Genomic DNA, 22,760 nt, shown 5'->3' with positions numbered 1-22,760 from the left:
GATTTTAGAATAAATACATTTTCAAATCAATTTCTAAAGAGTTTAAGAATTTAAATATATACCGTCAATTTAAAAATGGCCTCTTTTAATCTCCTGTACAGTGTAAGTCTGTAGAATGAACAATAAATTGGATCAGGTTCACTGATACAGCCTCACGTCAGTTACAGTATAAAGCTGATTTCTTTCACACCCCTAAAGGACCTTTGACAAAAGAAACTGAAAAAGAAAATGAAACTGAGCCAATGAAAAAAAGTCATGTGGTTTAAACAAAATGTGATTACTTATTATGATCTTCATTGCCTCATCCTGAACGCGTCTTTTGTCTTGTATTTGTATGAAGGAGCTTAATCTGCTGATGGAGTTCAAGGAGTCAACAAGTCATCAGAGTAAGAGCAAAATTAATGAATGACGTTGGATGTAATATATATACTTCTAGAAGATTGTGCTAAAATGAACGTGACTTTGCACAGTAGCTTCTTTTTCGATTGGTCAAGAAACTTGAGAAACATTAAATATATAAAACAAAGGTTTTTATGAGCTGACACATTTCTTTTAAGTCAAATAAAAGAAAACTATACTTTAGAAAAAAGAAAAATAAATGGGAAATTACTTACTCACTTAAAATGAACCTAAATAAAAATGTGGCTGTACCTAATAAAGTGGCACTCACTGGTAGTACCAAGTTAGACCTTCTTTTGCCTTCAGATCTGTGGCATATCTGCTTCAAGGTTCGATGTGCTGTGCGTTCAGAGATGATCGTCTGCATGCCTTGATTTTAATGAGAAGTTATTTGATTTACTGTTGCCTTGTTAGCAACTTTAAGCAGTCTGGCCATTCTTCACTGACCTCTGGCATCAACATTTTCACCCAGAGAACTGCCTTTGACGGGATGTTTTCTGTTTTCCAGACCATTCTCTGTAAACCTTAGAGAGGATTTTGTAGGGGAATCCCAGTTGATCAGCAGTTTCTTAAACCAGCTTATCTGGCAACATCAACCATGACATAGTCACTGAAATCACCTTTTACACTATTCTCATGCTCAGTTCGAGTTACTGCCTTATGATTGGCTCATTTGATATTAGTATTAACAAGCAGCTGAGCTGGTGTCACTAATTAAGTGGCCAGCGAGAGTGGAGGGGATGTTTTTTTTGTTAGGTTTTCTTAATTTAGTAGTTTTAAATAATTTAGTAGTTTTAAACAACGAAAATTAATGCAATAACTAATGAAAAATACAAATTTGCATCACTGATGATTATTTTTCAAAGATAGTACAGATAATAAAATACCAGACTCAGGCACATTTTTTTGTCCAAAAAGCTGGTAAAATGTGTCACAACTAACAAAAATGTAAATATAATATGAAATATTTACAAAATTAATTAAATAATTATTTAATAATTTGGTCGCTGGTCATAATTAATTAAATATTTAAATTTTTTTTAGGCATGATACAACTGGGAGCTTAATAAATAAATACATACATAGTAAAGTTAATCATTTTCATGACTACTGTTACTGGAATACCGCTTTTATTTTGAAAAGATCACAATCAGACCGGAAGTATGGAGGAGTTCCGCGTTTAAAGCATAAAGCTAGCTTCAGACAGACTGAAGGAGCTCACTGTAGAAGAGGGTCTAACCGCTGGCTTGAAATCTAAAACATGCTGACTTTACTGGCGGAAATGTAAAGACTTTATTCGGAGAAGAGGCGACAGAAATAACCGTTAAAAGAAGGCCAGAACAGCTGAGGCGGTAAGTTAACTGATCAGATATGAAGCTAAGTTATGGAGCTGTGTTAAAGTTTCTGTTTTTAGAGTTTCGTTTTCAGCTGCTGTGAATTGTTATTGTTGGGACTTCAAGACGGTCAAAGTGACAAAAAAATCCACCGTCGGGTCCAGTTAATTTGATGTTTTACTGTACAGAAAGTAGCAGGGAGCGGATTTAAAGTGGCGACTGTGATGTGATACTGAACTGTTTACCTCTGAAACTATGATTAGCCTGGACTTTCCCATCAGATCACATGGTTTATTAAAAGTGAAATTATCAATTATAAAGGTCACCGATGACTGTTTGATTTACCTGAATGTTGATCCTTCCTGTTGTTATCCTTCCTCTGCCACTCGTGTCCTTTTTCAGTGTGGATTGGCCATTTTTGGATTGATTTTTAAAATAATAAACAAGGTTGCAAGTTTTGCACCTAGCTATTTTTTATTTTTTTTATTTAAGGATAAGTATTTGTTAAAGTATATTAAGTATTTAATCTGTGAACACGTGGAAAAGTTGTGATCAGGCGTTAATACTATGTAGTTGAAGAACGTCTAAAAATCAGGTGGTAACTCAGGTAATCACTGTTATGAAACCATTGTGTTTGACTTCCGTGTATTGGGTCATTTCATCAAATTCCTTTTATTTGACCAGCTCACATAAAAAAATAAAATAAAAAAGAAACTATGGAGTGATGCCCTTCATAATAGGAGTTATGGGAAAGGTCAGAAAGTTCAGGTCCCTGCTGTTATTAGACTTCTCAAAAGTCATTTTTCAAGTGAAGACGAGGGCTCAACTTTTTAGGTGTTTTTATAGCATCATTTTTTGAGAGTCAATTTAAAATTTGTTATGTAGAAAACTACTTGACCTCGTTCCTACAGATGTTTTAGAGTAAATACCTGTTTTTGTGGCTCTCAGGTATGGAGTCTTGTTTTGCCACCATAATAAAGATTAATACTTACTATCTCAAAATTTCAATATCTAACCCAAATTTTTGACTTACAAGTGTTTTTTTTTGTTTTTGTTTTTTTTCACTGGCAGAAACAACTTTCCACTCTTATTCCTGATTTAGTTTTCTGTGGGGAACCTTTGTAGAGCTTTTGTATAATTTCAGTAATCTGCTGACATTTTTGGGTCCTTATATTGATGCTGTGGTAATGATTTATATATTATCTTTATTTATCCTGATTGTTATTGGTAAATACAAATCATCTATAAAAACTGCATGACTGAACTTTGACATAGTAGACACACCAATAAGCTGGACATCTTTAACCCTGCAGGAAAGCAGGGTAAGATAGACAGAAAACAGCCCGAGGCCTCAAACGGTCCCTGCATAACAACGTGGAATGAGGCGTGGCTGGAACCAGCAGGGGACCTGCTCTCCACCTGCAGACAGCCACACCTGCAAAGCTTTATTACAGTAGTTTACAGATCATATTTAATAATAAACTGAGTGTCTTGGTCATCTTAACAAAACGCTATTGGAATTTTGAGGTTTAATGTATTTTGAAATTTGGAGGTTACACTGTGAGTTTAGCTTTTTGATCTCCTCTGGCAGTCTTTGCTGAGTCTCGCCGCACATTAATGTGACTTTTATGTTTTCCTCTAATCAGTTATTTCTTTTACAAAAACCGTCTCACAGACCGAAAATAACAGCGAATTTGCAGTGATTTTCCAAACCAAATAAATCAGCTGATCCTCGATTTTGAAGCCCTGGAACGATCTCTAAAAAGTTCTCTTCTCTTTCTAACAGCAATGAGCAGCAGTCCTGCGTCCGTCCAGATGGACGAGGCCAGGAGAAGAGCCCAGTCTCTCCTTTCGTCCTCGGGTTCAGCTCAGGAAGTGAAGGCCGACGTTCAGACGATGGCCACTATCGAGCTGCCTCTGTCGGAGAAGTACCGCCACGTCTCAGCTGAGGTTATGCTGAAGGAGAACTCGGCAGGTCGTAACAAACAGGAGGTAATCTTTTCTCTTAAACGATCGCTTTAGTGCAGTTTGATGTAACATTTCTGTGTCTGTTTGATCCCCAAAGGTCTACTCAGTTTTTTTTTTTTTTATTAAGGAAAAAAGATTTTGTGACACTTATCTTTGATTTTTTTGGATGAAAACAAAGATGAAGATATCCACAGGGGAGTGAAAAATTATCTTCAGCACTGTGGCTTCTGTTAGTAAATTTGTTCCAATCTTAAACTGCTACAGTAGCTTTGCATCATTCATTATTCAAAATAATCCTTATGCATTTTACACTGGGACTTGACAGTTCATCCTCTGTCTGAAACGAGCTGTTAGCCCCTCCCCATTTATGTCAGCTTGTTTCTGTTTGGTTACCCCTCTGTAAAAGATTTTGAGAAGGCCGAATAGGGATTTCCCTCTCTATTATGTCACACAGAACCAGGAGCTTAAAATAAAGTCAGTGTTTGGAGCATTTTTCTTTTCTGTAATCAAGTTTGAGTATCGATATCATGGGATATAGCATAGCTTCAGCAGCAAAACTGCAACACTTCAATGTCTATGACATAGAGAAACAGAAACAAGTATTAGTATCCTGGATGCTTGTATTGTATTGCATAGTAATTCACAGGAGATATGAATAGGATAGGATATGAAAGCTCTTTTTTTAACCTGCATTTGATACCAGCCTCATCTGCTAGCTGTGATTCATTGTAACATTGTTGTTAACTAAATCATCACAAATAATTCATTTGGATGGAATAATGGAGGCAAACTGATTAACATCAATACTAATTTTTCTTCTCACCAGGTCCTGGAGTCTTTGAATCGATTCATCAAAGCCTTGAGCATCCTGGAGAAGTATGGCTGTAACCTGACCTCTCCCACCAGACCCAGATACTGGAGGAGTGTCAAGCACAACAATCCTGTTTTCAGGACTACAGTGGATGCCATCAAAGTGAGGAAAAAACTCCATCGTGTCCAAAGATTGTGCAGAAACTTTGACTGAGAACCTTTAAGTTTTGTTTAAAAGATTAGGATTGAAATGTGGGTTTTGGTCCACAGGGAGGCCGCAGAGTCCTCTATCTCTACGGTTACACTAACCAGCAGGTCGACGGCCTCAGCTTTCCCGACGAAGTCGAGGATCCGGATACTGAAAAAGTCGCAGCGGTGACGCTGGAGGTCATGACGCTACGCACGGAAGTGGATATGATAGTAAAGGTTTGTATCGACTCCTAAGCAGATCTGATCATCGGTAACATGTGCGTGCAGTTTTGATGTTCCATTTTCTTATGTTTGTTTGTTCAGGGCACTCATCCTCACCTAGAACACTTCAAAGAAATCATCCCATTCGTCATCCCAAAGGTGTGTACACGTTTCAAAAGGCTGTCGGCCGAAAAGTTCATTTAAGTTCATTAAAGATAAAAACAGGCTGAATTAAGATAATCTGTTTTTTAATGTTTGTCCTTTTCAGACTTCATTCGTTTTGTTTGTCATGCTGATATTTATTTATTTTTGTTAAGGCTCAGATGGTGACTGACTCTGTGGCTAAGCTTCCCGTAGAGGAAAAGAAGCAGCAGCAGCAGCAGCAGCAGGGGGACAAACCTCTGATCCTGCCTCTTCCTCCTAAACCTGCTCTGGTGCCAAAACCTTCAACAGGTCAGCTACTGCCACACCTGATGGCCTGGGAGTTTTTATTTTATTTATTTTTTCATTCCAGCAGTTTTTCTTCTTAACTCTTAACCAAATTAGTTTCTTCTTCATTTGATGCCACAAAGTTAAGAAGCTTTTTTAGAAACTTTGCTGTGCTCCGAAGCAATTTATAAACTTTGTATAGCATTTTTGAAGACGCACAGTTATGGTAAAATAAAAGTACACCCTCTTTCAGGTCTAAAGTTTCCATATCACGTATTACACTGCGTCATTACGTTAAGAACAAAAACAAGTATGGCTTATTTAGAAGGGTTGCCAGGAGAACGCCTCTTCTCTTTAAGAAGAACATGGCAAAGTTGAACACGTCTAAACAAACCACAGGACTCCTGGAACAATGTCCTTTGGACAGAGTGGGCCAAACTCAGCATATCAGCACAAACACCTCATGACACCTACCGGGCACAGTGGTGGAGAGGAGATGATTTTGGGATCTTGCAGACACTGAGTAAACCATGAACTCTTCAGTATACCAATGTATTTAAGAGTCAAATGTAAGGAATATCTTGTGGTGTTGTTTATCTGAGGATGTATTTAAATTTTGTGAAAAATGGCAACGACCTGATATGTTTTAAAAATGTGGTCTGTTTCGTGTTTGTCTCCAGGCTCTGCTGCAGTGAGCGGGTGCAGTTTGTGCGGCGGAGACGCGTCTCTGTTTTGCTCGTCATGTGACAATCCACATTTCTGCGACGCATGCGATGACCTCTTCCACCGACACCCCAACAGAGCCAGTCACAAGAGGGACAAATTACAGCAAACCAAACAAAGTAGGCCGAGTTACATCTGCAAAACAAAAGTCAAACCTCGGCTCTGCTTGTTTTTTGCTGCTTACTGTTTTAACTCTTCGTCTTTTTCTTGCAGACACCTGCACCATCTGTGGAATTTCTGCTGTCCATGCTCGTTGCGCCACATGCCTCCAGAGGTTGTGTCTGAAGTGCGACAAGCTGTACCACTCCCACCCTGATCGTAAAGGGCACAACAGGACCATTACTACACCTGCTAAAACATCCAGGTGAGAAGAGAAACCCACATTCAGCTCTTTATTTGGCAGCAGATCAAAGCCAGGAAGGACACAGGCTGGATTTGTTCACCATTTCCTTTGTTACAATAAAGGACCAACTTTGTTTGATCAAAACTCCAAAGGTTTTTGCTGAGAATCAAACACCAGGGTCTCTAGAGATCCCTGAAATGTCTTAACAATGTATTTTATCACATCTGGGGATCTGCAGCTGTGGAGGAAATGAAGATTAGCTGAAGACGTGTTCTTGTTAGGAGCTGAAAAAAAATGTTGTCCTTCTCCGCTGCTTTTCAGCCCGTCTCTGTCCCCGTGGGAGTGCTCTCACTGCACTACAGTGAACGAGATGCGAGCCGTTCTCTGCACGACCTGCGAACGGCCTCGACTCGCCACAGCTGTGTCCACTGTTCTGGAAAGCACCATGTCACTTCCTGCATCGCCGAATGCAGGTAAGAGCAAAGGTTTACACACGCAGCAGGTTACAGGGTGTCTGTGAATTAACACATTTGCTTATAAAAGGCCCTATAGAGTTTAAAGTTCACTTGCTTATCCACCCTCTTTGTTATTTTAGAAAAAGGGGAAGATCCAAGTGTAAGAAAAAATGGTTGGAAATTGTTATTTATTATTATTGTTCTCTGTGGTTGAAACCAATTCCTAGAAGTTCCCACTAAGGACAGGAATCCCTGTTTTGAGGATGAATGAAACTTAAGATATAGCTTAAGATAAACATAGTATTTTTTGACTTATTTGCCCACACACTCAGGCAATATTTTTTAAAGGTATTTATAGTAAATTTCTGTATTTTAAAAGAGCTGAAACCTTTCAAAATTAACTAAAGCTTTCAAGAGAATAACATCAAACACTATGCGTTTGTGGTTAAAGAATTCATGCACTGCACTGCATGTAATACCAGGTTGTATCACTAGGGGGGTGCCAAGGGTCAAGGTCACCTTTCTTTTAAACTAGGGAGGTCATCAAGGTCACATCAGAGGAAATCTCTTAAATATGAGTGGGCAGCTGAAAAGAGATACACGCTGGTAACTGGTGCCCCCTGGTGGTGAAAGGAATAGTTCAAGCCTCAGGAAGTTTTGTCTTAAATTTTATTTAAGGTGCCATTAAGGTTGACTTAAAGGCTTAAGTTTAATTTTCAGACGCCCTGTGCCCTCGAGTTAAAGTAGAAATGCTTTTAATTTATTAAAAGCACCGAACTTTAACTTATTATGGAGGAAACATTTGTTTTTACATAAATATTCTGCATAATATGTTAAAGTTTGAAAACTATTTGATTTGAACTGAACTATGTTGGTGCTCGTTCTCTCAGAGTGGCAGTGTAAGAGCTGCACTGTGATGAATCAGGGCAGCAGCATCCTCTGCGAGGTGTGTGAGCGCCCCCGTCTGGCCACTCGCCCTCCGGTCTCCTCTGACATGTCCATCCTCAGATCTCTGTCTGACGCAAAGGTTTGTCTCCTGCTGCTGATAACGCTACTAACCTGTTTCTTATTTTCTCAGTCTTTACTGTGCTGAGCGTTGGCACAGACTGAGACTACAGATTCCTGCTGAATGAAAACCTTTTCTGTTAGTCTTAGCTCTGCGGGGAACACATTTATCTACAGTCACTTGTTGTTGGGTTTTCAGTGAAGTAGAGAATTCATAAGAAGACCGATTAATGAAAAACATTAATTTGCTGTTAAATTATTCTGCTGATTAGATGTTTCTGAGATGTTTTTGGCTAACTCATGTTGTTGTTTCATCGTATGTACAATATATTTAGGTTTGACCTTGTTTGTAAGACATTCTACATCAGCGATCCCCAACCCCGGCCCACAGACCGGTACCAGTTACATGAGTTGTTTGGGCCCGGGTGTGAAATTTGTGTTTCAGGGTTTTTATCGTTAACTCAGTTTCCCTGGGTCTTTTCCCGTGTTGTAGTTGTGCGTCTTGTTTTGAAAGAAATATTTACATATTACCATAGCGACCAGAGAGGAGGATGTAGTTGGCGCATCTTAGGAGGACGCTGCTAATAAAGTTACACAATTACACAGTGAATTCTCATTTATTATTATATTTACAAAATACCACAGTTTTTGTCTTGGGCGTAAATATTGTCTGACATTAAACCGGTCTGTGGCGCAGAAAACGTTGGGGACCGCTGTTTTACATGGTAGCCTCTGTCTTACACCTGCTGTTCTTTAAGCTTAACAGCTGTACCTATCTCTAGATATAGTCAGTTTTTCTTGTATTAGTCAATAGACCAGGATCCATATTGTCATCATCATCATGGTCAGGATCATTATGACGTCCTGAATCACCACCTACCAATCAGATATCTAGACCTTGTCCACAGATAGTAGGAGGACTTAATCCTTTTTTTATAGCATTAAAGTCAAGTTTAAGCTACACATGAAAATATTACCATAATGTCAGACATAACTTAAAGCACGAATGCCATTCTCACTTGGATTACACTCAGGTTAGTTTAAGTGAGGATGGAGGTGTCCCAGCAAAGCCTTTGAAGTCATCAGTTTTTGTTAGTGTTTGCTTTACATGCTTTTCTTTCTTCTTCTAGCAGTGGACCTGCCAATTCTGCACCTTCGCTAACACCAAGGCCTCCACAGTGTGTGAGATGTGCAACATGTCCCCTAAAGATTCTGGTGGACTTTCTCTGCCCCAGTCTCTCCAGCAGACGCCGTGCGGACCTAAGGACCGGCCACAGCCGAAGCCCCGAGTCAACCTGGAGCTGAAGAGGCAGAAGACGATGAAAGAAGACGGGCTCGCTCTTGTCCGTCACATCAGAGTATGGCAAACGTTTCACACAGACTCACCTCAAAACATTTAAATGACATTTTTCAAAATAAATTACAATATTATAGAATTGAAACGCTGGAAAAGAGAAGATGCATTACGTTTCTCATTCACAGGAAGCAGAAAAGCGAGGCATTAGCCCAGAGGAGGTGTACGCCGCTCTGGGCGCGTGCGGTGGCAGCAACGTTAACCCCTGTGACTGGCTGACCTCAGAGCTGCCTCACCTGCTGGATGAAATCTGCGCCATGGCCGCCTCAGTCCAACTGAACTACAAAATGGGGCGTGTCGGGACGCAGCCCGTGCTGGAGAGAGACGGAGGCGAGTCCGAGAAGAGCGGTCCGACCTCCATAGGTGACAGCATGAAGCTGTCCAGAGCTGAGGCCAAGCTGGCGTGGCTGAAAACAGGAGGAGAAACCGACAAAGCCGTGAGAGAGCTGCTGAGAGACCGCAAAGAAAAGGTGGGACAATTAAAAGCACATTAAAGTTTTAAATACATATTTATTGTTAAAAGAAAGTATGAACTTTTCTTCCTTCTATCTCAAAAAGGACTCTTTTTATTTTTAACCTTCATACTGCAAATATTTTGTGAATTACGACAGAAAATTGTTTCTTTTGATTTAAGAAAATCATTTGACACACCTCAAAATCCAAAAACGTCTGTTTGCTTTTCTCCACAACATGTGGTTGGTTATAACTTAAACTTCACAGGGATTAAAATGAAAATGTAAAAAATCCAAGTTGTTGCTGGGAACTTCCCAGTTTTCACTACACTGCTGGGACCTCTCACCTGTTGTTTGGTGAGATTCAAACCTCTTTACTGGTGAAAGAGCAAATGCCTGTTTTTAATATTGTTTATCAGCAGTGTAAAGACTCTTGATGTGAGTCTTTTATGTTCACTGCAGCCATTTAAAGTGATTCCTTTGTTTCATTGTTTTGTTTTTGTTGTTCCTGCTGGGTGAAGATGAAGGAGCTTCACTCTCTGGGCTTCCAAGATGTGGCCCAATGCGAGGAGGCCCTGCGGCAGAGTGGAGGTGAGATGCAGGGGGCTTTGTCTCTGCTTCAGCGCCCCCTGCTGGAAGCTTTCCACCAGCGAATCTGGACGGCCCAGCCCGAGCCGCCGATTGATCCCGCACACCCAGACAAACAGGTTTGACTAGAAAGAGATTTTTGTTTTGACGTGTATCTTTTTCATTTTAACATAAACCTCTGTGCTGACCTGGCTTGCTCCCTTCAGAGGACGTGCAGGCGGCTGCTGGCATTGTATGACCTGCCCAGCTGGGGGCGCTGCGAGCTCGTCCTGTCGCTGCTCCAAGAGCCGGGTGTCAGCTACTCCCTGGAGGATGTGGTGCAAGCCGTGAAGGAGTCACATGACAGAGATTTTATCAGGCGTCTCCTCAACAACGAGTGCCCCATCTGTCTGAGCATCTTCCCCCGCAGCAAGGTGGGTCATCGGGGAGAGCGATCTGTTTCCGCAGCAACCAGTTATGTTTAATGCACAGCTCTTAAAGTCTCTTTCTTTTCCCCTTGGTACTCCAGATGCAGTCTCTAACGTCCTGTCAGTGCTCGGTGTGCCTCGAATGCTTCAAGGCCCACTTTACCATCGCCGTGAGAGACAAACACATCCGAGACATGGTGTGTCCCAGCTGCTGCGAACCCGACATCAACGACCCAGAGAAGCTGGACAGCTACTTCTCCACGCTGGATATACAGGTGAACTCAGAGGAAATGTGCCGGAAACATTAACGTGAAAAGTCCTAAATAGGATTTTTAACAAGAGACACCAGATGCATCTTTAAACAGGTCATTTATTTTTGTTACAAATACATGACACAGAGCATATTTAAAGTAATAAAAGGCATTTCTGAGCAACACTTTAGCTCAGTGGATGAGCAAGAGACCACGTGCCACATGGCACTAGTGCAGCAGTCCGGATTCAAATTCCCTCCCCACGCCTGTGAAAAGCTGTTTTCACACGTTCACTGAGCCCTGAACTCTTCTAGATATTTCCTGTTGGAGGCGCATGTGCATCATATCACATAATAAACACTTTGACCTGCACTCTCTCTGCTACAAAGTCTGTGCCGTGTCCTTTTGTGTTGATGTGAGAGAAGCACAGGGGATAATGGCCGCTTGAATTAGTAGTAAAGTGGGTGTCCTGCCTCTCTCAGCTCCAGCTGCCTTTGCCTAAACCTCAGAGTATTTCCACAGACGACAACATGCCTGATGTGAATTGTCTCCTGCTACATGTGAGAAATAACTACAGACAAAGTCTCAATCATATTTCCCAAAGCCTAAACAGATGTGCAATATAAACAGCTGTATAAACAGATTAAGCGTACTATAATTATTTACTCACGAACTGCAGCTTGAACATCTTTTCCTGACTGTATGCAAGGCTGTGGGGAACACTTCAGGGGCTTTTAGTGTCGTCTGCAGATACAAGGGCCAAGATTTCAGTTTGCATCTGATTCTCCATGTGATCATAAGTACTTATGAAGAAATTATGAAACTGGGGTTATTTGTGGGTTGATGGGAGAATGGAGCTTTGTTTCAGCTATTAAGACAGAATTTGATCTGTAAACAGATTTTTAGCTCTTTAAGATATTCTTAGAAGATGCTGTGGATTGTAATCATGCATGATAATTGCATTTATCTCAACATAGTCATTTTTAAACAGGGTGAAGTGCTCAGAGGGGGAAGATGTTTTGTTTAAAGTGCACAAAATGACATTAAACTAGTATCAAAACCTGCAGCTGTTTTTCGTCTTATAATAACGACGCGGCGACGCCTCGTGTCCTGTTTTGTTTTCCAGCTGAGGGACTGCCTGGAGCCTGAGGTGTACGACTTGTTCCACAAAAAGCTGACCGAGCACGCTCTCATGAAAGACCCCAAGTTCATGTGGTGCTGTCATGTGAGTTCACCGTAACGCAGTCTGCTTGTTCGCCCCTGTCGTTTAATCTTCTTAACAATCAGATTTCCACCCTGTAATTTGCATTCCATAGTTTTCATACAACACATAATTTGGGTTATTTTAAGCTCCGTCTTTGAAGCCTGGATTTTATTGACAGTGTAACCAGACAAGGACAGACAATCCTTGAACGCACCTCAGAGTCAAAATAATCTAGTTTTATCCTGTAGTTGTAGCAGTTGTTTGAAATTTATATATGGAGTTAGATTAAGTAAAGAAACAAACTAATTTTCTTGAAAACATTAAAAGAATAAGGAATTAGGAACTTTGGATGTTAGTGCTGTAGATTACAGTTGTTTTTTTTGTTGTTGTTTTAGAAAATAATCATTGGCCTGTTAACTTACATGAAGTGTGGAGGAAAAGTTGAACATCCACAAATGCTTTGTGTTATTTCAGCCTTTGTAGGTACTTTAGTTTAGTTTTATGATACAAGTTAAAAAAAAAAACGCAGCCAGTCCTGGTACAGCTGTATTCTCTGTTTTCTGGATGAGCACATTATTGAAATGGATAAAACACCACATATGATTTCATTTAGAAAGTCAAAGAGCCTCCTGAGTCCACTCAAATCAGCGGCCTAGTAATGGACTGACATCAGGTGTATTGGGGGGGGAAAAAAATCGAAATCTTATCCTGTTAAGAGTAAATCAATAAAAAAAAAATCACATCAGCTCAGATTTCTGCAAATTGTGGGAGAGAAAATCACAGAGCCACTGCCAGACCGGGCACGCTGGACGATTTTTTATTTACTTATTTTTTTTCAGGCAGGTTTGTTACACTGTCTCTTTGACGCCTGTCACATGTGCTCAGTGTGAACCTGCTGTCATCAGTGAGAAGAACGGGCTGCTAATGGCCGTTTTCCCTTCATTTTCTGCAGCCGTGTATTTACTGATTATTTAAAACCAAGCAGAGATCTTTTAGCCTTTTCTAATAGGGATTTTTAGCTTTATTGCATTTCTCTTTCCTGTCTTTCTCAGTGCACGTCTGGGTTTATCAACGAGGGAGACCAACTGAAGGTCACATGCCTGTCTTGCCACAAGAGTTTTTGTGCTCAGTGCAAGAAACCTGTGAGTATAATCTGAAATATTTTCCGTTGTGCATGGGAGCTGTCTATCTTATCTTACATTTGATTAAAAATAAGGAAGAGGTCTCAGAAGTTTCCACATGCAACCTTGAAACTTTGCCACTTCAGTACAGGAAGCACTCAAATCATTAACCCCTTCTCTGGTCACAGTGGGAACCTCAGCACCAGGATGTGTCCTGCGAGCAGTTCCAACTGTGGAAGAGGGAGAATGACCCGGAATACCAGAGACAGGGACTGGCTGGCTATCTGAGAGACAACGGAATTAGTAAGGCTTGCCAGAGACTCGACCTAAAACCACAACCACAAGTTTCATTTCCATGTTTGGCTCCTCTGTTTGTACATCAGTCAGCTTCCCTCACCACACACAGACACACAGTTTGAATGTGTGCTTTCATCTGTGCCAATTGTTCCTGTTTTCGCTCTTATCTCATCTTCCTGCAGCATGTCCTCACTGCAGGTTCCAGTACGCTCTGACGAAGGGCGGCTGCATGCACTTCAGCTGCTCGCAGTGCAGGTACCAGTTCTGCAGTGGCTGCAACAACCCCTACCACAAGGTGAGGGTGAATTATAGGATGAATGTTTGTATGGTAGACAGCCCCCTTTTTCTTTGTCATATCAGTGGCATGTAGGCTTGAGCTCCAATTCTCCATAATATCACAGCTCTAGAAAGAGGGCTGAGCCTGTTGGGAGGATGTGCTTTGTATGAGACAAGCTGCAGGTTGCAGTCTCATTTGTTTCAGGACACATCCTCTGGTTCATTCTTCATCTTCTAATGTCTGGAAAATTCATACAATTTGGTTTAAGACTGATATATTTAGACAAATATTACACATCTTAAAGTGTTGCAATTTTTAGTTAAAAGTGTAACATTTTCTTTAACCTGACTAAAACCTGCTGCTCCTTTTTTTGCAGACTAAATGTAAGCCTGACTGCTCTCTCAATTGCTTGCACGCTCATCACCCTCGAGACTGCCTCTTCTATCTTAGAGACTGGGAGCCTCCCAGACTACAGGCGTTTCTACAGGTGAGACGCTCACGTATGTATGTTTCTTTGCATTGTTTGCATTATTTGCATTGCTGATTGTTGTACAGGAAGCTGCAGCCGACCTACGTGGATTACATATCAGCTGACAGCTGTGCCGCTGAATCCACCTGGCTCCACTCTCTAAAATATCCTGCTCCACCTGTCCTCTCACAGCTGAGCTAAAAACCACAAACCACACATGTATTTTCTTCTGCTGTTCACCCAGTAAATTGTTTTTATTTTAAACTGTTGCTTTCCATGAGAGATGGTTCAGTTCCTGTGTTACCTGAAGCAGATGGCAGTCGGCCATGAGCTGAAGCAGACAGCGGGCGAGAAATGTTTGTTCATACTGACAGGAATCACAGAGCGCTTTACAGGAAATAATCTGAGACAATGCAGAGTTTAAAGAATTGAAATGCATTGCAGAAACTTATAGTAAGGGAAACAGAATCAAAATGCAGAGTATGAACTGCAGAAAAGCAGAAACTGCCACAAAACATGTGACTTAGCTGACCTTTAGGAGGCCTCTGGGTCAGCTGACCTCAGGTGAATATTTTAAAAGAGCTCAATTTCACTTTCTTAAAGCTGCACTGGAACAGGAAGCCGGCGAGTGGTGGATCTGGTGTGAGACCCAGTAGTGAGCCTAGCAGCAGCATATTAAATGACCTGCAGGTGATCCAGGGCAGATTAACCAGAAAAAACGTTGATATTCGAAATGGAATATAAAAGCCACTGAGGTGTTCGTTGGCAGGGGTGACACGACGCCACTGTTATGAATGAAACTTGTCACAGTCTAATAACTCCAGCCGTACTCATCCTGTCTGTTTAACATATTATTGCACTGCCATCACTTGTATTTGTTGTTCCACAGTCTCTTTATCAACGTCATTCATCACAACAGCGCAGCGGTCACAATCTGTTTGCTTCTTCCGACCAATAACACCGGGCGCTAATTACATGTGTCTACCTTAAATACAGTCCCATAAACACACCATACTATAAAGTGACCCTTAGTAGCACACATAAGGCAACAACACAAAAAATGTCTCCCACAACAATATTTAAACATTTCTCGTTTTTTTTTTTTACCCTGACTCCAGCTCATATCTCACTACCAGTGGGATTTAAGTAAAGTCGAGCAGCGTCTTTCATACAGATGCTGAAAGTAAAGCTGTTAATAGATGATAAATGTTATCAAAGAAATCATGAGGAGAAGAAGTGAATAAACAAAAGGACCGGTGAGGAAATGCTTCGTCTTGGGCTCTCGCGATGATCAGGAGAAAGAGGTTTTGGAATAGTTAAGTTTGTGTTATTGTGACTTTGTCCCACAGAACCACAGATAGTTTTCTGGCTTCAAAGAGGTCCATTTTCTTTTTAGTGTGCTCTCCCCGCAAACCAGCTTACACCTTTACAGCTTAATTATTATTATTGTTTGAGCAGCTCTGTGTACTCTGTCAATGTAAACCACATTATCCAATTTTCTAAATGTATTTCTAATATAATGCACTTTGACAAAATAATGTAATATCAGCTGTGTTGGAATGAAGATATTTAAGGTCATCTGGAGGATAAACTGACTGGCAGTGAAAAAAAGGGAAAATGATTTGATTGTAAATGATAAAACAAAATGTCCTTGTGTTCATACAGTCCACTGTGCCAGATATAGTAAATAGAGCCTATGTCCTGTTGTAAATAGAACTTTGTTTGTGCTTGGTGTGTCCCCTCCCCTTTGAGTCACCAGGAATTTGGCCTTTTGACAAATAACAACACAAGTTTTATTTTGTGATTTATCCTCACTAATAACTCGTCTCTTTGCGGCTCTATTATATTTATAAGTAAGAGGTGGATGGTATGTGAGGGTTTGTTTAAACCTGATGAGCTCGTCCCCGATCTAAATGTAAAGAGCGTGTTTATTGATCTGTTTTTCTGCCCTTAGAGGAGCGGTGTGGAGTTCAACACGGATCCCTCTAATGGAGCTCAGACCGGTAAAACAGTTTTTTGTGTTAATGGGAATCCTGGCATGACTGAACAATTTCTGAAAATTAAGTGGTCGGATTTGCTTTTCAGGATGTTTAGAGAAGCGAAGTCGGATGCTGAGCATTTCATTTCTCATTTGTGCAAAACAAAAACAAACTTTGGCAATAAAAGCATTAAAAGAAAAATAAATGCATTCACCTTTATTCATGCATATCCAGTTCACAACAATAGTTGTGAGGGAGTGTTTTATATTTTACCATAGACTTTACGATATTAGAGAGTCAATCAGAACAATCGGAAGATCCTCTTTGAGCAGCATTTAGTGACAGCGGGGAGGAAGAATATTCTTTAAACAGGAAGACACAGTGCAGGGCAGCCATCTGCTGCAACCATAGAGAAACAACGGAGAAAAGAAACTGAGTGACATGCTGCAATAGCATCAGGCTGTTTATAGGCTCAGGGTGCGAGGGACTTCCCACAATGCACTAAGGGACGGTTCAGGGTCACCTGATTCAGCCCTTATTATAAGCTTTATCATAAAGAAAAGAGTCTAGTCTTAAAAGTAGAGAGGGTGTCTGTTTCTTAGATCTTTGAAAATCGATAGCAGTGTATTTGTTTATGATAATATCTGAAAATTGAGCTCTGTAAATAAATACTGCGCTACATGGATAAAAGTACTGGGCCTGCTATACACCAAACAGGAGCTGTTATGAAGCTGCTGGTGCACAGCGTTTGTGCTGCTGTTAATGGCGGGGGAGGTTTGCAGCTCGGCAGCTATGCCTCAGCACATGGTGTAATCCGCTCTTTAACGGTCAGGCCCGACACCAGGCCGAGTCGCTGAGGTGCCTAAATGCTTCCTCTTCAATCGGATTGTGTAATATTTCAGAGGGAAGACATTTCACAAACAGACTTGCTGCTGTGGTGGCATCCTGTTGCATTACCACACTCAAGCTCCTCAGAGCGAGCCATTCCTTCCTAAGCGTTTGTAAAGGCAGACTACATGGTGAAGTGTTTGATTTTACACACCTGTGGCTCAATACTTTGGTCCATATGGTGTTTCATCACCCTCATAGTAATGATGATAATGTTGCTCATATTCAGTAAATAAGGAGTTTAGACATAAGAAATATTTAAATGGATACAAGATTACAGCTGATGTTTAGGAATGATGTAATATGACAGTGATGTTGTTAAGGGGCTGTTAGTTCTAGTGTCCATGCGTAGGAATGCAGGTGGTATTTAATAAATGAGCTCTAGCATGAATTCACTGACTGTTTGTTGTTGTTGTTGTTTTGTGGTTTTTATATACATTTTAATTGACTTTGTGTTTTTGGTGCAGATGAATGTGGTGTGATGGAGCAGAAGGATGAAGGCGGTCAGCAGGTGGATTCACCGTGTGGCATCAAAACACAGCCGGGACAAGCTGGACTCTGCGAGTGAGTGAATCTGTGTTTCCACGTCCGCTTCCTTTTACAGTTTTTCATGCATCTTAATTGCTTCGATGGAAGTTTCAAATTAGAACGCCACTCACAGCGCTCTTAGGCTAATTCCTGTTTCAACATATTCGATTTTCTCAATATGTTTGTACGCGCTGCTGTTGTTTCTACACATGAAGATGTTTTGTCATTGTTGTGGTTGCGGTTCTCATGTGATTTCCACAGCTCATTAAAACCTGTATACTGTCCTGCATTGACCTGTTGTGTTCAAAGAGTCAAAGCCTGTCAGTGGTGACGGTGAAGCTTCCCATCAAATAGAAGCATGTGCTCTCAGTCTTGTGTCACATGTGCATGTTATAGCACTGCTGATTACACATAATTGTATACTGTACATATATGGAGTATGGTTTTATTCTACTAGGCAGTTGTTGGTGTGTATTTTTTCTTTGTCCGTACCCTGAAGCTTGTAGCATCACAGGTGATTTGTGACACAGGGGGAAGTGATCGAGATACTTAAATGGGAGTTTTGATGACTGAGGGCCAGCATAAACATAAAGGTTCAATCAGCACTAAAGATTTATATATATTTTTTGTCATGTGTAGAGATAAGCATCACATTGAATCGGGTGTATTTTTTCTAACTCCAGCACAAAGGCAGCGGCTCTTATTTCCCTTCATGCCCAGTTTGCTGTTTGTAAGGATGAATGTTTATGCTGTGATTTGCACTTCTGTGCTGGTTTATAGTTTTTCATTTAGCACTGCAGTATGTTAGCATGAATGGAACCGAGGCTGAATAAGATGTCGTTTCTTTGTTTGTAGCCAGCAGGGACACACATTGAGAGTTTAATAAAACTTGAAGACTCCCTCATCGTGTAACCTCTGACACTCTTCAAGTCCCAGTTTGTCCAAATTGGGGGTTTTTTCTGGTTGCTGGTTTTTTTTCCACTCCTGTCGAATCTTCTTTTTAAACCAGCAATTTGCACGTGGGAGAAACGCTAGTAATGTTTGCTTTTGCTCCCACTGTGATCTGTCTGACCTCATGATAGAAATATGTGACTCTTCAGTGGCTCCATTATGTTCAGCTGTGCCTCTGTCTGGTGGTGTGTTGTGACATCTTAAAGAATTTCCGCTCAAAACAGCTGCCTGCTGCAGCAGAAACATCCCTCCAAGAGTGATGACATAGAGCTAAACAATGAAGTCCCTAAAAAGCTTCCAATTCAACTTCTAGTTCAAGTTGAGGTTCAACCGTAAAAGAAGTTTTAATGTTGTTTTATGGAAACAGTCTGCGACATTTGAGACGGCGATAAATCATACACACAGGTGCAGAAACGTCTTAACTTCTGTCAGAGAGATTATCAGGGTTCACATTCAAGAAATCCAGCAGATCCGGAAAGACAGGATGATGCTGGAATTTCTTTTCTTGCATTATTCAGTCACTTCAGCCTCTTCAGATGAACCACTACGTACGCAGGTCCTCCCCAACACTGAAACATTTTACAAATTCCAATACATACCAAAGTTTAAAGAGAAACAAAATGAGATTTAAAGCCTGGAGCGACTGATTTACTGTAATCTCATTAGAAGACGGTAAACTGAGACGAGTTCAGGAACAAAGACGCCGTAAAAGAATTCATCACCACACCAGGTATCTGCTCAGAGATGCCAGGAACTGGCTAACATCAGCTTTTTCCTTTTAAAACCCAAAGTATGATTCAGAGAGTAAATCAGGTCAGGCAAGAAGACACACCAGTTTGAACTGTTTAGGTTCACTGTCACGGCAACATTTGTGGCAGCAGTTTCCAAAGAAAAGGGCCACTCTGCACTGCCTGCTCAAGCAGACTCAGCTGAACGGCAGCTTGTGAGTAAAGTGGTGGTCAGATAGTTTCCTCACATGTTGGTCGAGACCCAACACAGAGTCAATACTGGGATTGTTCAGGTTGTAGCTGAGTGAAGTCGTTTCCAACACACCGCCTAAAAATCAAAATCAAATATTGCAGGTGAATCTGTGCCTCCTTTGATGAAGATAACTTCTAAGATTCATGCGTGTTCCCACAGTAAGCACTACAGGGAGTACCTGGTGAGCCTGATAAACGCTCACTCTCTGGACCCGGCTCTGATCTACGACCTCAACGAGGTGATTCGGGCCTGTGAGAGGTACCAGGTGGACGTACAGCGAGGAGAGGGCGAGGAGGACAACGCTTACCAAGCTCGACTGCTCAAGGTGGGACGCCGATGAATGTATTCATGCACACAGACAAAGAGAGTTCAGTAGGACTGGGCACTTTGGATAATTCAGGGGAAAATAAAGAAACGATGACCAAACCAAACCAAAAAATGTCCTATAATTACTCTGAGAATGTCAATAAAAGCAATAACAACTAAAAGAAAAGAGAAAAAGGGGATTTAAAAAAATAATTAAAATAAAAATTTCTACCCTAACCTACGGTCATTATCTCTGGGTAGTGACTGAAAGAATGAGGGCTCTCCATAGAGACAGAATGAGGAGCTCGGTTTGAGCATGCCCTACCAGGAGGACGCCCCAGGGCCAGACCCAGGACCAGCTGCACAGATCATCTCTGTTGGCTAGCTTGGGAACGACTCGGTGTCCGCCAAGTCTGGTTGGATGGAAAGTAAAGATAGTATAAATACAGTATGAGAAAATATAATTAAATATAAAGTATATATGTAATGCAATGCTAGATAAACATAGCTGATTTGAAAATAGCTTATAAGAGAACCAGAAAAAATCCATCAAACTTAACTTATAATTCATATAAAAAAAATACATCAAATAAATAAATGAATGAATATGAGTGAATGAGGCTAAAATCAAGTTTATTTATAAAATGTTCACAGTAAAATAAAATTACAGATGACCAAGAAAAATTAAAATCAGCTACAATAATAAAACATCCAGCATTACTTTATGTATTTAAAACATTGATTAACCAATTAAAATTACTACAATCATCTTTAAGTACACTAACAATGTGAAAAACATTAGGAGCCACTAAAAATATAAAAAATAAATCTTGGAAAAAGTATATTTAAAAAACCAAAACATGATAAAATAGAATTCAAAGGTACAATACGCTTTACCAAGTAAAAACAAAACACCGGAATAAAAATATGACTCATAAAAATTCAAAACAAACTCCAACATGGACACAAAGTTACTAAAAATATGTGATCATGGGGAGTCACACGGCATCTGTCCTTAAAAAGAAAGCAGAAATGAATTTAAGGAAACTGCCTGTCAAAGCAAGTCATATGTTTCTTCTGCTGTTCGAAGGCCACTCTCCACAGAAACCTTTACAAATAATTACTCTTTCTTAATTGGTTGAGATCATGTAGCTGATTTCTGTTCTCCCCACAGAAACTGATGGAGGTTCCTCTTGGAGAAAAAGTTCCTCGAAACAAATGAAGACTTCCAGACTTTTTTCCACCCAGATCCACATCAGAGGAGTGTACTATGAAGCACGCTCAACAAAGCTGGGCTTTCTCCGCTTTAGCTGGCTTGACAAAACCTAAAATCCCAGTCAGAGATAACTGCTGCTTCTCAACTTTCTCTGTTAATGGAAGCTTTCTGGTCTGGGCTCACATTAAAGGTGGTGTTTGACGCATTATTTCACAAGATGATTGAATGCCATTTACGTCAATCAGAGGTCACTGAGAGAGATGAATGATATATTTTAAAAGAAAATGAAGCCAAAGATGAGTGCCACAGAAAGCTTTTAGCCTTGCCTAGAAAACCTCAATTTTAACGTGACAGTAGCAGATGAGAGCTTCTTCTCGAATGATCAAACCAGACAGTTTGTAGCATGTGACCGATCGCGGACTGAAAACTGGCAGCACAGCAGCTGATCATATGAAGGAAACTAAAGCTGTAATCTTAGAGAAATATGAACAGGTTAAACACAGAAAACAGACTCAGTAATGCTCCATCATCGGGATACAATAAATATAAATGAAATATAAATATTCCATTAATTCAACAGGCTTTGTCGTTTAATTCAGACTGAATACAGAATAATAAAACTGCTGTAAAACTCCAGGAAACGGAGAAAAAAAGCTACAAATAAAGTTTCTCCTAAAAATCTGCATTTAATGATTGATGCTTATTATTTATACTGTCACTAAAAACACTGAGCTCCACGGGGAATGGATGCACTGTTTCAGGTGATTTCATATGTGCTTTGGTGTAGCTGCAGCATAAATTACCATGGCGATGTAGCCCTGTAAGAAGAACAGCAAGGTTTAAAGCTGACGTTAACTCCATAAGCAGAGTCCTGCTTTCCATAGAACAGGACCAGGTTGCCTTAAGCATTAGTTACCATGGTGATCTAGCAGGTTAAACTGAGCCTGTGGTCACTGAGGTAGAGCAGGTGTGTGTGTGTGTGTGTGTGTGTGTGTGTGTGTGTGTGTGTGTGTGTGTGTGTGTGTGTGTGTTAGAATAAAAGCGCTGTATGAATGTGTGTGCTTGAAGTGAATGAGGCTTGTAGTAAAAAGCACTTTGAGGGTTCATGTTCATTTAAGAGATCCACCTTCATCACAGTGAAAACTCTGACTTAAAGCTCGCCATGCCCAACTAACCAGTTTATCTCTTTGTAGTACACCTCTCTATATTCAGACTGTTTTTAATTAGCATGTTTATTTTATTTTAAATGTATTGGAAATTTGTTGTTTTATTTTGAAGGAGATAAACCTTTGGAATGGGTTTTTAAAAAAATCATTCATTTGTGATTTTCTTTTGCTCTCACGTCTGGTGCCTTTTAGGTAGCAGTGATGCACAAATTTTAAGATTTGAAAGGAAATAATTTGTGGTGTGGAGCTGGCTCTTGATGTAATAAACTCTGTTTGATTTATCCAGTTAAAAAAATGGAAACGTCTGTTTCAGAATAAATGTACGTTTATTAACCAAAATGGTTTTTTGGGTTTTTTTTTTGTTTTTTCAATCTTTAACATTTTGTCTGAGAGTTTCTAGTTTTTTCTGCTTTATAACCGATGGGTGGAGATGAGGTTGAAAATCATC

At 40.4% G+C, this 22,760-nt stretch overlaps 1 protein-coding gene across 2 annotated transcripts; it reads left to right on the top strand.

Annotated features, from left to right (window-relative positions):
• The first annotated feature begins 1,579 nt into the window (after positions 1-1,579).
• On the top strand, positions 1,580-22,128 carry LOC146625357 (E3 ubiquitin-protein ligase RNF31-like). 2 transcript variants are annotated; one of them, XM_085362783.1, is made up of 24 exons: positions 1,580-1,751; positions 3,520-3,725; positions 4,528-4,674; positions 4,782-4,937; positions 5,025-5,081; positions 5,240-5,375; positions 6,032-6,193; positions 6,288-6,438; positions 6,739-6,890; positions 7,763-7,899; positions 9,011-9,235; positions 9,360-9,701; positions 10,205-10,390; positions 10,478-10,684; positions 10,780-10,953; positions 12,056-12,154; positions 13,186-13,275; positions 13,443-13,557; positions 13,734-13,846; positions 14,205-14,315; positions 16,252-16,300; positions 17,632-17,728; positions 19,784-19,949; positions 21,105-22,128. In XM_085362783.1, exons 2-24 carry the CDS (start codon positions 3,522-3,524, stop codon positions 21,150-21,152), a joined length of 3,324 nt encoding a protein of 1,107 aa, XP_085218909.1. In that variant the 5' UTR covers positions 1,580-1,751; positions 3,520-3,521; the 3' UTR covers positions 21,153-22,128. The 2 variants fall into 2 exon arrangements, with proteins under 2 accessions (XP_085218909.1, XP_085218908.1); XM_085362782.1 differs by having other exon boundaries at positions 9,008-9,235.
• The last annotated feature ends 632 nt before the right edge of the window (positions 22,129-22,760 follow it).

Source organism: Diplotaxodon limnothrissa, linkage group LG9, assembly GCF_057381915.1.
Source record: "Diplotaxodon limnothrissa isolate DT_005_m linkage group LG9, D_limnothrissa_male_GT1.1, whole genome shotgun sequence".
In the NCBI taxonomy this organism is placed as follows: Eukaryota; Metazoa; Chordata; class Actinopteri; order Cichliformes; family Cichlidae; genus Diplotaxodon; species Diplotaxodon limnothrissa.
The sequence above is the reverse complement of the archived record's forward strand: the minus strand, read 5'-3'. Positions and strand labels throughout refer to the sequence as shown.

Bases quoted from the DNA above. Each gene is read 5' to 3' on its own strand.
- LOC146625357 (XM_085362782.1), top strand. From the start codon at position 3,522: ATGAGCAGCAGTCCTGCGTCCGTCCAGATGGACGAGGCCAGGAGAAGA. The intron at 6,439-6,738 runs GTGAGAAGAGAA...GCTGCTTTTCAG, and splicing joins ACACCTGCTAAAACATCCAG to CCCGTCTCTGTCCCCGTGGG. The intron at 13,847-14,204 runs GTGAGGGTGAAT...CTTTTTTTGCAG, and splicing joins GCAACAACCCCTACCACAAG to ACTAAATGTAAGCCTGACTG.